This window comes from Drosophila innubila, chromosome X (genome assembly GCF_004354385.1).
Source record: "Drosophila innubila isolate TH190305 chromosome X, UK_Dinn_1.0, whole genome shotgun sequence".
NCBI lineage: Eukaryota > Metazoa > Arthropoda > Insecta > Diptera > Drosophilidae > Drosophila > Drosophila innubila.
This window is the reverse complement of record NC_047626.1, coordinates 28,625,351-28,638,362: the sequence shown is the minus strand read 5'-3', so window position 1 is coordinate 28,638,362 and position 13,012 is coordinate 28,625,351. Positions and strand designations below refer to the sequence as shown.

The 13,012-nt window shown below is 41.6% G+C and overlaps 1 protein-coding gene across 1 annotated transcript; it reads left to right on the top strand.

Moving 5' to 3' along the window:
• The first annotated feature begins 1,477 nt into the window (after positions 1-1,477).
• Positions 1,478-12,666, top strand: LOC117793982. The gene is made up of 7 exons (XM_034634446.1): positions 1,478-1,633; positions 1,695-3,839; positions 4,857-4,986; positions 5,059-5,189; positions 6,608-8,357; positions 8,420-8,637; positions 10,537-12,666. Exons 1-7 carry the CDS (start codon positions 1,478-1,480, stop codon positions 12,526-12,528), a joined length of 6,522 nt encoding a protein of 2,173 aa, XP_034490337.1. The 3' UTR covers positions 12,529-12,666.
• The last annotated feature ends 346 nt before the right edge of the window (positions 12,667-13,012 follow it).

The following is a 13,012-nucleotide window of genomic DNA, read 5'->3' as shown; positions in this document are numbered from 1 at the left end:
ATATATTCGCACACTCGGTAAAACATGCGCTGTTTAATTATTTTTAGCTGTTGTTGCTGCTGTTGCTTTTATTGCTGCCGCTGTTACGACGATAAGTTCGCAAAGGTCGATGAAGCAACGACAACAACAACAATTATTATTATGATTATATAAACATATAATTTATACATATAAATTTTTTAGAATTTGCATCAGTTTTTATTCTCAATTTCACTTTTTGTAACGAAGCACAACAAAAAATAATATATATCGCAAAGAAGTAAAATTTGTGTCTGTTTGGTTTCGTTTGGCGGTTGCTTGCCTGTTTCTGTTGCTGTTGCTTGGTGGTTGCTCTCTTTCGTCTGTCTGTCTGTCTGTCTATGTGTGCGTGCGTGCGTGCAACAAGAACAAACGTCGAAAAACGCTGAATTCCGTTGAAGAACTAACCTAACGAGCGGCCTGTGTCAACGCTCGTTGCTCCGTTTTGCCCAAACTTGTTGGCAAAGAAAGAGAGAGCGGGAGAGTGAGAGAGCCAATGAACAAACTCGAGAGAGCGCCATTCAATGTGAAAGAGGGAGAGAGAGAGAGAGAGAGCGTATGCGCAACCGGCTGTCTACCTTTGCTGCAAATACATATTCACATAACTCTCACCAGCTCACACGAACTTTGTGTGTGTGCGTGTGTGAGTGAGAGATCTTTGAGTTGATAGCAGCAATCGGTTGCTCTTTACGCCCCATCTTCTGAACAAATTGCCTCCCTTACCACCCCCTACGTTATCAAATAATTCGTACGTTGATGTCAAAACAGTCATGGACATGACGTGCCGCAATCTCAATCAAAACTTGATCCAAAAGAATCATTCAACCGCCTGTATATTTTTTTAAATTCTATTTTGTAAATCAAAAAATTCTGTACTTCTAGATTCACAAATTTTGAAATCTAGAATTTAACAATAAGTTAATTAACCGCCCCTTCTTATGTATATTTAGAATAATAAAGTGTAAGTTAAATAGCGTACTTTTAATATGATAAATGTACTTAAAAATTTTTTATGCTGCGTTTAAATAAACGTTACAAGTCTTGTACTGGTGTCCTACAGGCTGTAGCACACTTTGCTATTCGTCGATCATTTGTGGGTTCGTGTCCAAGCTAAGCCTTGCAGAACCACTAACAACAAAGTAGCCTTTTAGGCCTTGTCTCAACTGCTTTACTCAGTTTATAAACAACATATAACTCTTAAACAAAAATTTGTGAATTTTTAAGTAAAAGCGCTTAAATCAATGTAAAAAATAAATAATAGTGAATTTAATATAGAATTATAACAAGTGCTGCCAGATCTGTTGATGACGAACGCGCTGGCAGCGCTGCAATAAAAGAAACGGTAAATTTTGTAAATATAAAAAAAAACTGTGTTCACGTGTTGCTTGTTAAAATTGTAATTAATTGTTTGTTGTGCTTAATTGAATTAGCATAAAAAGCTAAAGCGGAAGTGAATAAAATGAATTTATTGCTGAGCCTGCTGCTGCTGCTGTTTGGGGCATGCAACGGCAGCAGAGGTGCAACAAACTCCCCCACCCCCACCCCCTCAGCGAAGCAACTTGCGGCGATTGAAAAGATACGCGGCGAATTGAACGAAGCATTTGAGGCAGGCGAGGTAAGAAGAGAGGAAATTCGACTTTAATTCAAATTTAACTGATTCAACTGATTCACTGCAGGAGGCGGAGGGGGAGGGCGTGATCGTACAGCCAGCCTGGACCAAGCAGGGTCACAAGGTCACAGCCAGTGCGCCTGCACCCAAGGTCATTGTGAATTCAGCTGCGCTGCAAGCGGCAAAAGCGCTGCGCAGCGAGATCAATGAGGCGGTAGCCCGTCAAGGACACACGGAGCAAGTGCGTCAATTGGAGGCGGCAATCAAGGCGAAAACAGGTGACACTCCGGGAGCGGGTCCCGAATCCGGAGCCGGACAATCTGTCGTTGGCAGTGCCCGTGATGAGATGCTGGGCAGCAGTCTGGAAGATGCGGCAAATGTTGTGGATGCAGCACCGCTGGACATCGATCTGGCCCAGCTGCAGCAACTGGAGCTGTCCAAGAGACGCACTCGTGAAATGCTTGTACTCAGTCGCATCGAGGAGAATCTGCAGTTCACTCTAGGCGAGGATGTCTCCCACTGGTTGCACCTGCAACAGAATGCCACAACCTATTTTGTGGGTCAACGCCATCAGGAGTTGCTGTTGCTGGAGCAACAAGCTCCCATTGCATCTGACACGTTTCCCACCTATGAAAAAATCCAGACATTGCCAATTCCGGAGAACATCATAACCATGATCAGCTTCGAGCGCTGGAATCCAAGGATGCAGCTACAGAAGGGCTTGGTGCTGCTCTCTGTGGATCAGCAGCTGATCTGGTATCGCCTCGAAGCGGGTGTTGGCCTAAACCAATTCTGGCAGTGGCCAATTGGCAATATTACCAAGATGCTGCCATTCGTGGTGGAGAATCGCGAGTATCTAGTTGTGGTGTCCAATCAGACGCTTAGCATCTATGCCCATCATGTGGATGCCTTGGAGTTCTGGATTGTACAGCGTCTGCAGCTGGAGGAGGAGATTACGGCCATCGCTGTGCTGGACACTGGCCGGGATCTCCTTCTGGCCGTTGGTCAGAGCAACGAGGCCATCATCTATGCCCACAACATGCATGATCTGGCGCAGGAGGCGGGATTGCAGCTGCAGATACGTCAGCATCTGGATGCACCACAAATCGCTGACATTGCTGCCTTTCAAATGGGCGGACGCAGTTATCTGGCCCTGGGCGGTCAACGTCCACAGATACTCGCCTATGTGCAGGGCCAGCTGCTGCCCAAGACGGTGCTCGGCCAGAACTTTGGTCTCGTGGAGCTATTTCTGCCCGTGCCAGTGCGCAGCTATCGAGATGATCTGTTGCTGCTAGTGCAGCATCGAATTTACTTTGATACCCATACATTGGTCCAGTTGGAGGTGCTGGTGTGGAATGGAGAGGCCTTCGAGGCCAGTTTGCCGCCGCCCTGTGAGCTGGGCTCCCTGATCCGCTATGGTGCCGGCTGCATGCTGGACGAGCTGCGGGACAGGGGCATGGCTGGAGCGGCATTGTTGCGTCAGGTGCAACCACCGCTACTGCTCGTGCCGCAACAGGCAGCGCCCTCGGGACTCTTTCGGCTGCACACGGAGCTGTTGCCGCGCAACTCGGAATTGCATGACATACAGGAGATTCAGGAATTTATGCGCAACTGGGTCGCAGAGCAGGACAAGGTGCTGCAGCATGCCCAGCAGCTGATTCATGCTTCAGATCCAGATCCAGATACAGAGCTGGAGGTAATCCAATACGAGGTGATAAATACACCGCTGCTCATCAGCGAAGGCGCCATCGTTGGAGCACTCTATGTGAACGAGGTGCCTTGGACAACGGCAGATGCTGGCACAGATCTGTTGCAGCTGTTGCAACAGATTCGCCTCTTGAGGCAACAGCTGCTGGACTTGCACGGACGTAGCAGGCGTCAATCTCCGCTCTTCTTTTACGACTACGAGCAGCTGGACTTTGATGTGGTTGAAGTGCAGGAGCTGCTCGTCCAGAAATTGAACCATGTGCCCTTCTACATACAGAATGCCACACTGCAGTTCAATGGCTCGATCAACGTGCAACAATTGGAGCTGCTGCAGCCTCAATTAACCGAGCCACCCGAATCTCTGCCCTCAAGCACGCGAGAGCAACTGAAAGTATCTGGAGATCTGACTTGTGATTATATCAATGGACTCAGCTGGGATGTATTCCAACAAGAGGTGATCTGGCGCTACAAGGCTCTGCAGTTGTCTCAGCTGCAGGTGCAAGGTGTAAGTTGTTTCACATCTCGCATCTCAATATACCCCAACTCCCCTCCCACAAAGTATATTAACTCCTGGTCGGTATATATGTTCTTAAGTCGGTTAAAATATTCCATCTGTCCCTCTGTTACTATTAATTATAAAATCTTACGTGCGGTTCGGATTATTACATCAAATAGCTATCATTGCAGCTGACTGGACTGATCCAAAATCAAAGTGAATAGCTTGTTTCTTAAGATATTTGATATGAAAACTTATTTGTTTCCTTTAATTATTTTGTTTTTTTTTTTTTTAAACTGAAAAATCATTCACTTATAGTAACTTAAAAAGAGCGTGAAGTATAGAAATATTTTTCTTTAAGGGTAATCTATGCAATTTAACCATGATACCCAAATTTACGATTTTTATTATTATACTTACGAAATAATGATTAATCAAGGAATAATCATTATTTTTGAGGAAAAATATAAAACTCATAAAATAATGATTATTCCTTAAGTTTTTTTTTATAACATATAAAATAAAGATAATTCCTTAGTTTTTATTTTTTTGCTCAATGGTTTTGTTCATGGTTGGGGCTTTAAGTCCATTCTACATTTAAATTTAATTGATTTGGCTAAAAAACAAGGTTAAATCTAGATATTGGTTTGCAAAGGAATTTTTAGGGCCGATTTTTTCATATATGATATACATTTTACGTAAAAATATCTCTGATATAGTTATAAAACCGGCCCTTAAAGTAAAAAATTTTAAATCTCAAGTTTTCACTTTTAATTCTTTGTAATACATATCTCAAAGCAACCTTACAAGCTCGATTTTAAATGATATTTTAGACATACTGACCAGATTTAGAGAATATTTGCCCAGTATGCGATATAGCTGCTATATAAAGTATTTTTTTTTATTAGTTTTGTATGAAAACCCTTATTGTTATTTCAATATATTTAAGCAAAATTAATAACTAAACTAAACTTGACTAAAATAATTTCTTGTGATTTCTCTAATTGAAACTCGTCTTACTTTCAGGCTGTAGTCTTTGAGGACTCGCTGCATTTGAGTGCGCTTAATGAGCTTAGCTTTCCTGAGGATTATCTCTGGTCCCAAAGCAGCTCCACGAGCATTGTGCGTGCCCCGAAACAATTTACTCAGACGCTGAGTAAGTGCCTCAATTTGGTTTGACCTGGTCCGAGCTTAATCCCTCTGTCCCATGTCCCCCTATTTGTTTCAGCTGTCAACGATGTGGACACTGCTGGCACCATCAATGGACGCGATCCCTTGGATGCCATTACGTTGAGCGATGCTCAGGATTGGCCAGGTTTGGTTACATTCACGCAGCTGGAAGTGTCCGAGGAGCTGCAGGTGAGTTGTCAAACTAAACCGGGACTGTGGAAATTTTTTTTTTTTTGGAACCAATAATAATAGTGGTCCCTATATCATATAGGTGTCATAGGACCGATTGGTCGAAAATCAAGTTTTAGTACAAAAAAAAATTTTTTTTTTTGAAATATCGTTATACAGTATGTATTTACCTTGGTTTTATACATCCTGACCGAACTTGGTTTAAATCTGTCCACTATGCCATATATATGGCATAGGACCTATTGGTCGAAAATCAAGTTTTATTATGATAAACTTTGTTTTGTAAGATATCGTAACCAAACTGATAGAATATACACTCAGAAAAAAATCAAGATTTCCGTACTTAAACAGGCCATTTTCAAGTACAAACGGTCTCACAAGCTGTCTAAGTTCGGAATTTCTAAAGTTGAGAACAAAAATCTTATTTCAAGTTCGGTTTTCGCAAGTACGGAAATCTTAAAATAAGATTTTTCGGGGATATTTTAAGTACACTTTGGGTTTAATTCAGGTCTGAAAATATTGAAAACATACTACTTTAACTACACATAAATCTTGAACTAATCCCGAAATGTACTTGTTTCTAGTACAAAACATTGTCATAATTAATTAATTTTAATCTTAAAACATTCACTAGTATGTGTACTAAATTTAAGGAAAATACCAAAATAAAATACCATTTTATAATGGTGTATTTTCTTGGTTAGCGGACTTTCTAAATAGGTGCTGATTTTACCAGCGATCCAACCTTAACGTCAGTTGAGAACGTACTTGTTTTTAGTATGAAACGATCTTATTTTTAACTACCTTTCAATCTTGAAAAAAACTATTTTAAGTACAAAAAAATCTTAAAGTAGTTTAGTACAAATAACTCAGTTGTTTCCTGAGGTATCTTCACGAGACTCACGGATTATATATTTGCCATGGTCCTATATATTCTCACTAAGTTTGGATAAGATCGGACTACTGTTTCGGATAGCTGCCATAGGAATGTGAAGTCAGAATTCTAAATTTTAGATCGATTTATACCTAATTCAAGATTTTTAGTACACATCAATCTTAAAATTTTAAGATCGAAACGGTATAAATTCAAGTACGGTCGTACCTAGTTTTTGGATGGCATATTTTGCTGAGTGTACATTTAAGTTGGTCTTATATCAAATAGCCTTACCGAAATTGATTTAAATCGGCTTACTATATCATATAGCTGCCATCAGAACAAGAAGTCGTTAATTTAATACAGCACTCTGCCAAGTATCTAAGTGCCTGGGCTCTGGGTATCCTACAGTCTAGTAAACAATATATTTTTAAATTTTTACCAGTCTTAGCTTTTTCTATAGTAAGTAGTTCTTGGAATAAAACTTACATTGATTACAGTCCTTAATTAAAAAACTACAAACATTGCGATTGCTTTATTGCAGCTGAATGGAACTGCGCAGGGACGTAAGTTCGAGGAGGCGCCGCTGAATCCCACACTTTTGGAAGCACATCACATTCATGCAGCGTGCCACTTTGCTCACCTGGTTGTAAATGGACCTTTGCAGGTCCACGGACTGTTGGATGCGAACACTTATGATTCATTGTTGGGGGATCTCGCTCAGCGATCTCTTGATGGCAATGAGGAGCTGTTGATAGCTGGAATGAAACACGTGCAGCAGCTGACGTTGCCAGTGGATGCACATGTCATGGATGGCAAGTTGAGTGGCATTCCCATCGAGCAGTTTGTGACCAAGCACACGAATCAGACACTCCACAATGTGAATAGCTTGGATGGTTATGTCTACTTCCATCGGCTGCAACTAAACGGAGCCTTTGATGGCGTCCACCTGCAGGAGCTATTCGATCAATCTCTGCACGTGGATGCACCGTTGATGGCGCCAAGTACGCGACTTCAGTTTGTCAACGATCTGGAGTTGCCACAGCTGCAGATTACACGCATCCTCAACGATGTTCCGCTCTCCGGTTACCAGACACTTCAGGAGCCTCTACATCTCAGCCAGGCGAGTTTCAAAAGCCTCCAGGCTGATCAACTGGACGTCGCATTTAATGTGACGGGTGCGGGTCGGCTCAATGGTCGTCCTCTTGACGAGCTGTTGAGCGTATCCAGGCAATCAGATCATGTCCAGGTGCAAGAACTCATCCTTCCAATGGGCGTGGAGGCGACAAAGTTGCAGGGACTCGACGCCGATCAATTGTTGAGTTTCCTGCAACAGTTGGATGTGCTGCCATTACTCATACTCCATGGCCAGCTGCAGGTGGAACAGATTGCGATCAGTGGTGCGGTGCAGGTGGAGGGTAAACTCAATGGACGCAATCTCGATCAGCTGCAGCGTGAAGTTGTCTGGCTGGATCAGCCTAACGAGTTGCGCACACGTTGGCGCTTCCAACAGCCGCCAATCTTTGCCAGCGATCTTGTCCTCCAGGGCAGTTACAACCAACGTCTGTTGCCTGAACTGCTCGAGGATATTATCTTTCGATCTGATCAGCTGAATGCGAAGGAGCTCTTGATTATGGGCACCAAGAACTTTGTAGGGCATGTTATTGTCCGGGACAGTCTCCGACTGGAGGCACTAAATGGTGTGCCCTTTAACCAATTGGCCAACAAACGGCAACCTCTAAGCTTTTCCGGCAATCTACACTTGGCTGGGCAACTTCATGTGGCAAATGTGCAGCTGGATGGCGAACTGAACAGCCAAGCGGTTAACCAGCTGGAGGAACGTTTGCTCTGGCATCCACAACTGAATGCGTTTGTACAACGTGGACTGATTCATTTGCCGCCACTTCAGCTGAAGGATCTCACGGTTCTAGGTCATCTGGGAAATCGCAGTCTGGAGCCGCTGCAAGACTTCTTTGCCAATCTGCTTGACAAACAGCAGCCTCAATTGCGTGTGGAGGGTCACAAAATCTTCACCGGTCGCGTGAGCATTCACAGTGGCGCCCACATTACCGAACTGAATGGCATCCAGCTGAAGGAGCTTTTGGAGCAGCTCATCTTTCTCGATGGCCAGGACGAGGTAACACTGCACTCGCCTGTGCACTTCGAGGCGCCTGTCCAGATGAATCAACTGCAGGTTGATCAACTCATTTTACAAGGCGAACGAATCAATGGCTGCAATGTTACCGATTGGATTTATGACACAATTCGCGTGGATCGCGACTGGGAAGCGGCTGGTAAGAATGTCATTCGATTTCTTCACCCAATAACACTAAAGATCTGCTTAACTTTCTTGCAGCTCCCGTCACGTTTACGCCCGGCGCCCTGGACAACAATGCATTGCAAGTGAAGCAGCTGAATCACTTGAATCTATCGCACGTTGTCACACTTCATACGGAGCAACATCTCATCTATCCGCTGTTGGCCCAGGAACTTCAACTGGATGATGGACATGTGTTGCTCCAGGGTCTAGTGAATGGACACAATCTGTTTGAAGAATTCTCCAATACCTTGCTGGTGGGTTTCCTTGTGCATCCATTGTGTATTATTACCGTCACTCGTAGAAAACAATGTGAAGGCTTAGGCTATAAAGTAAAAAAATTCTTGATCGTCCCCGTACCAACAATTTTAAATTCATTGAAAACCCTTTTTTGTTACTCTAAGTAAAAGGATTGAATCAACTTTTTGCTGGCGCAATTAGGTCCGATAAAGAAAAGTCAAAGTAAAAAAAAAACATTTTATTACATTCGATACAATAAAAAGTGAAAACCGGAGTAGGTCTTTATAACTTTCAGAATGATTTAATAATTTACACATAAATTAATTTATCAATCTTTAGTTTTTTCCATTTTAAGATATATCTCAATATAATTGCCAATATATTGAAAATCCCAAATATCTATTTTTGCACTGCAAATCTAATACCATCGAAAAATGAAAAAAAGAAACATTTCCTATAATTTTAAAGATATATATCTTTTTTTTAGTTTTAGATGTTGAACTTTAACACCAAATTTTAAAAAAATATCCGTTCTTTAACTTTTCTTGCTTTTTATGTATTTAAATTTTCTTATTGCATTATAGTAAAACAATATTGAGATTGATTGGGTTAAACATGTTAAAAGTAACAAATGTGTGAATTTTTTATTTGGTCAAAACAATTACAAATTTTACGAGTATATATTTCAGGGACTGAAAATAATGATTATTGTTCAAAATAGGAACATAAAAAATCAACCATAAGGAGAAGTTCAATTTTGGTTTTGAATTTACCAAAATTTTTGTTATTTGTATATCTCTGCAAACAGCTAATAAACTTTTATTTGAGTTATTAAAGAAAAAAATCAAAATTAATGGTTATTTAAAGACTTGATTTTGTAAATCACATTAAATAATTATTTGTGATCAAAAAAATTAAGAATAATAATTATTATTGATTTTTATTTTATTAATCTTTCATAAGAGTCTTTGATTTTTTTTTTGAATAAAAGTCTATAAAGACTTTGAAGACTTTTATTTTGATAAATAAAACAAAAATTTTTAAAGATTTTTACGATTTGAAAACTTTTGAATAAAAGTCTTTGTCGATATCTGCGCTCACACTCAAGATAAAACTTGCAAAATTACAACACCAGTAAAACCTACGACATTCTATGAACCTTTATCCTCTACTAACCAACTACGCTCTTCTTCGCAAAGCGGGATCAGTTCACAATTTTTTGTTGCAATAATCATATCTCTTAATCCAATAAAGATATTTAAATTTAAAATAGTGGGAAATTGGCGGTAGAAGGTGGCAGCTAGTTATCTTCCATCAATCTAGTGAATTTGTAAACGTGAGTTCAAATACTATTATTATTTTTTGGGTTCAAAAAATATTTTTCTGTTTTTCCAACTACTTCAGAACTTTATTTTACAATGTAATTGGGAAAAATATTTCCATGGTTGGTATAGATAAAAGAGAGCCAAGTGTGTAGTTTTGAAATTTTTTTCTTATTATAAGCGGAGATATTCACAAAGACTTTTATTCAAATTTTTTTATTTAACAAAAGTCTTTAAAGACTTTTATTTTATTCCTCAAAAATAAAAGTCTTTTGAGACTTTTAAAATTTTAAAATCAGAAATAAAAGTCTACAGACTTTTAAATTATTCATCAAAAAAGACTTGAAAGACTTACTAAAGACTAATAAAATAAAAATCAAAAATAATGATTAATTTTAAGTTTTATTTTTTTTTAATAAAAGTAACTTTTATTTCGTATTTATAAAATAAAAGTCTTAAAATAACCATTAAAAGTGACTTTTTTGGATATTCCTTATAACAGTTATGGTCCCTGATATATTTAAAATAAGTGAGGGTTATCTTATAGTTCGACCAGTAATGTAATCTGTTGAAATGTTCGTATTCTTTTTGCAGGTAAATGCACCACATGTGCAACATGTGGAGACGCCACTGGTGATGCAGTCCGTGCATGTGCTGGGCTCCTTGTGGGCCAACTCGTCAACTATCAATGGCGATCGCAATCTTAATTTGAGTGATGTGGCCACGCTGCGGGAGGAGCAACTGCATCTTAAGACGCCGCTATATTTCGATCTGCTGCATGCTCCAGAATTGCGCACAGGCTTTCGCATCAATGGCTTCGACTATAATGCCTGGTATGAGAAGAGCTTGTGGGCACAGGGGAGAGCAACGCAGGTTATCACCGGCAATTGGAGCGTCTATTGGCTGCGTGTGAAGCAACCCCATGAGGCAGAGCAGGCGGCACATGTCCTTTATCGTCGCCAGACGACAGCATTGGCGGAACGACATCAGGAGTTGTGCAAGCGCCTGGCCAGACTCTTTGGCCTGCTGCATCTGCCGTATCAGGTGAAGCAATTGCGACACAGCTTTGAACTGACACAGAATACGGATCAGGCGGATTTGCGTCGCGTATTTGCGCTTAAGTCGCCGGTAAAAGGCGTCAATTATCTGCTGCTTAACGAGCTCGGCTGCTGGACACGCATCCATCGCTGGAATGGCACGCACTTTGCCAATGCGGGATCCTTTGAGAGTGGTCCCATCGATGATGTGGTTGTGCTGCAGTTGCGCAATGAAAGCAACAGCGATAACGATCAGTTTAGCTTCATGACCAGCTACGAGCTGGGCGAGGAGCAACTGGAATGCAGCAGTCTACAGAATCTACAGAGCTGGCGTACAAGTGCAAAGATTGAGATTGAACCGTTGGGTGTGCCCGCCAATTCGCTGGAGAAGCTGCAGCAACAGCATGAGGCAAAACAGTTGCAACGTCGTGTGCCAAGCTATCAGGATGCCATCAAGTATCTAAATCGCCCCAGCATCGAGTCCCAATTGCGTCCACATCTCGATGCCTCGCATGCGATCACCCAGGAGCAATATGAGACATTGAGAGAGCGACTGTTGGAGCATCTCAGTTTTCGTTTGCAGACCGAGGTGAACATCACACAACTGAGCATTCCCGAGAGTGATCTCTATGATGACGAGCATCTTGTGGAGGATTTCTTGTGGTTAATGCATCAGCTTCAACGACATGCAATTAAGTCTGGATCTGAAATGTTTGTAGCGCTGCAAACAGATACGTTACCATTGCCAAATAGTCCGGCACGCGTCTTGGCCGCAAGAAGTTCTCAACTCATTTGGCCAGTGCTGGGGGAGTTAAGGGCATTGCATGCTCGACTGGCACTGAATGATAGTCGGGCTGGGGAGCTGTTACTTCAACTGGAGCAGACAGTGCACGATGTGCTGCAATTGGCCTACATGGGCAGCAATTTGGCCAATGCGAATGAAGATGATGACACGATACGGTTGCATGCCGTGATTGAGCGACTGCGTCAACTGCAACTGCATCTGCAACCGGAGCAGCAACCGGCGGAAAGTATCATGTACACCATGAGCCTGCCAGCGCCACATGCGCAGCAGAATTGGCAGCCCGTGCAAACAATACGCTTGCATGTGGGTCCTGCACAGCGTGGCAGGCTCCTCTATGCCCGTCTGACTATTGTCGCTCCTGATGCACCCTCGGTGGCACCATCAACCGCTCCAGCTGCCCACATACAGCTGCATCATGCCAATGGCACACTCTTTCAGTCCCTGGCCGCCGATCAACGGGCACGTCAGCTCACGGCCCTGCGTGTGCTCGACGAGACGCTGTTGGCCTTCGTCGAGGGATGTTGCCAGGTGCGCATCTTCATCTATCGGGGCGTCCAGGGCTTTGTGCCCTTCGCCCAGTTCCAGACTGAAGCTGATGATGATGTGTTGCAATTGCTGGCACTTCGTCTGCCCCTTCTGCAATCCCCTGGCGCTCTCTATACCTTGGCTGTAGTCCAGGCACGTCGTATTGTATTCTATGAGCTCGTCATCCCTGGACTCTTTGAGCCTTGGCTTCATTGCTGATAAGTATGTTATCAAAATTAGAAATTTCTTAAGCTTATTAGCTATTTCTTGCATTATGTAGTTTCGTTAATTATTAGTTATTATTGTTGAATATGTCTTCTCTTTAGTATACATACATATATGATGTATATATATAAATATATAAACTGTTTTGATCAAAAATAAGTTGTGAGTTCTTATTAACAAGCTATTCTTCATCCGATCGGTAGGATAATTAAAGGTCTTATTTTTATATCTCAATATAGTGTTTATTTGGGAAAAATGTACTGATATCGAACCCGATGGTAATGTTTTGGTTTTGGTTCCAGTTCCTATATTATTTTCTGGTCTAAGCTACACATAATTATCATCCCGCAAGTAAAAAAATAAGTATGGTTTCAAATATGATGTTCAATCAATTGTTTTTTTGTCGTAGGATTCAAAAAACGACTTGTTTTCGAAACAAGCTTTAGCCAACTGTTTAAGAATGTGCCGGGATAATTAA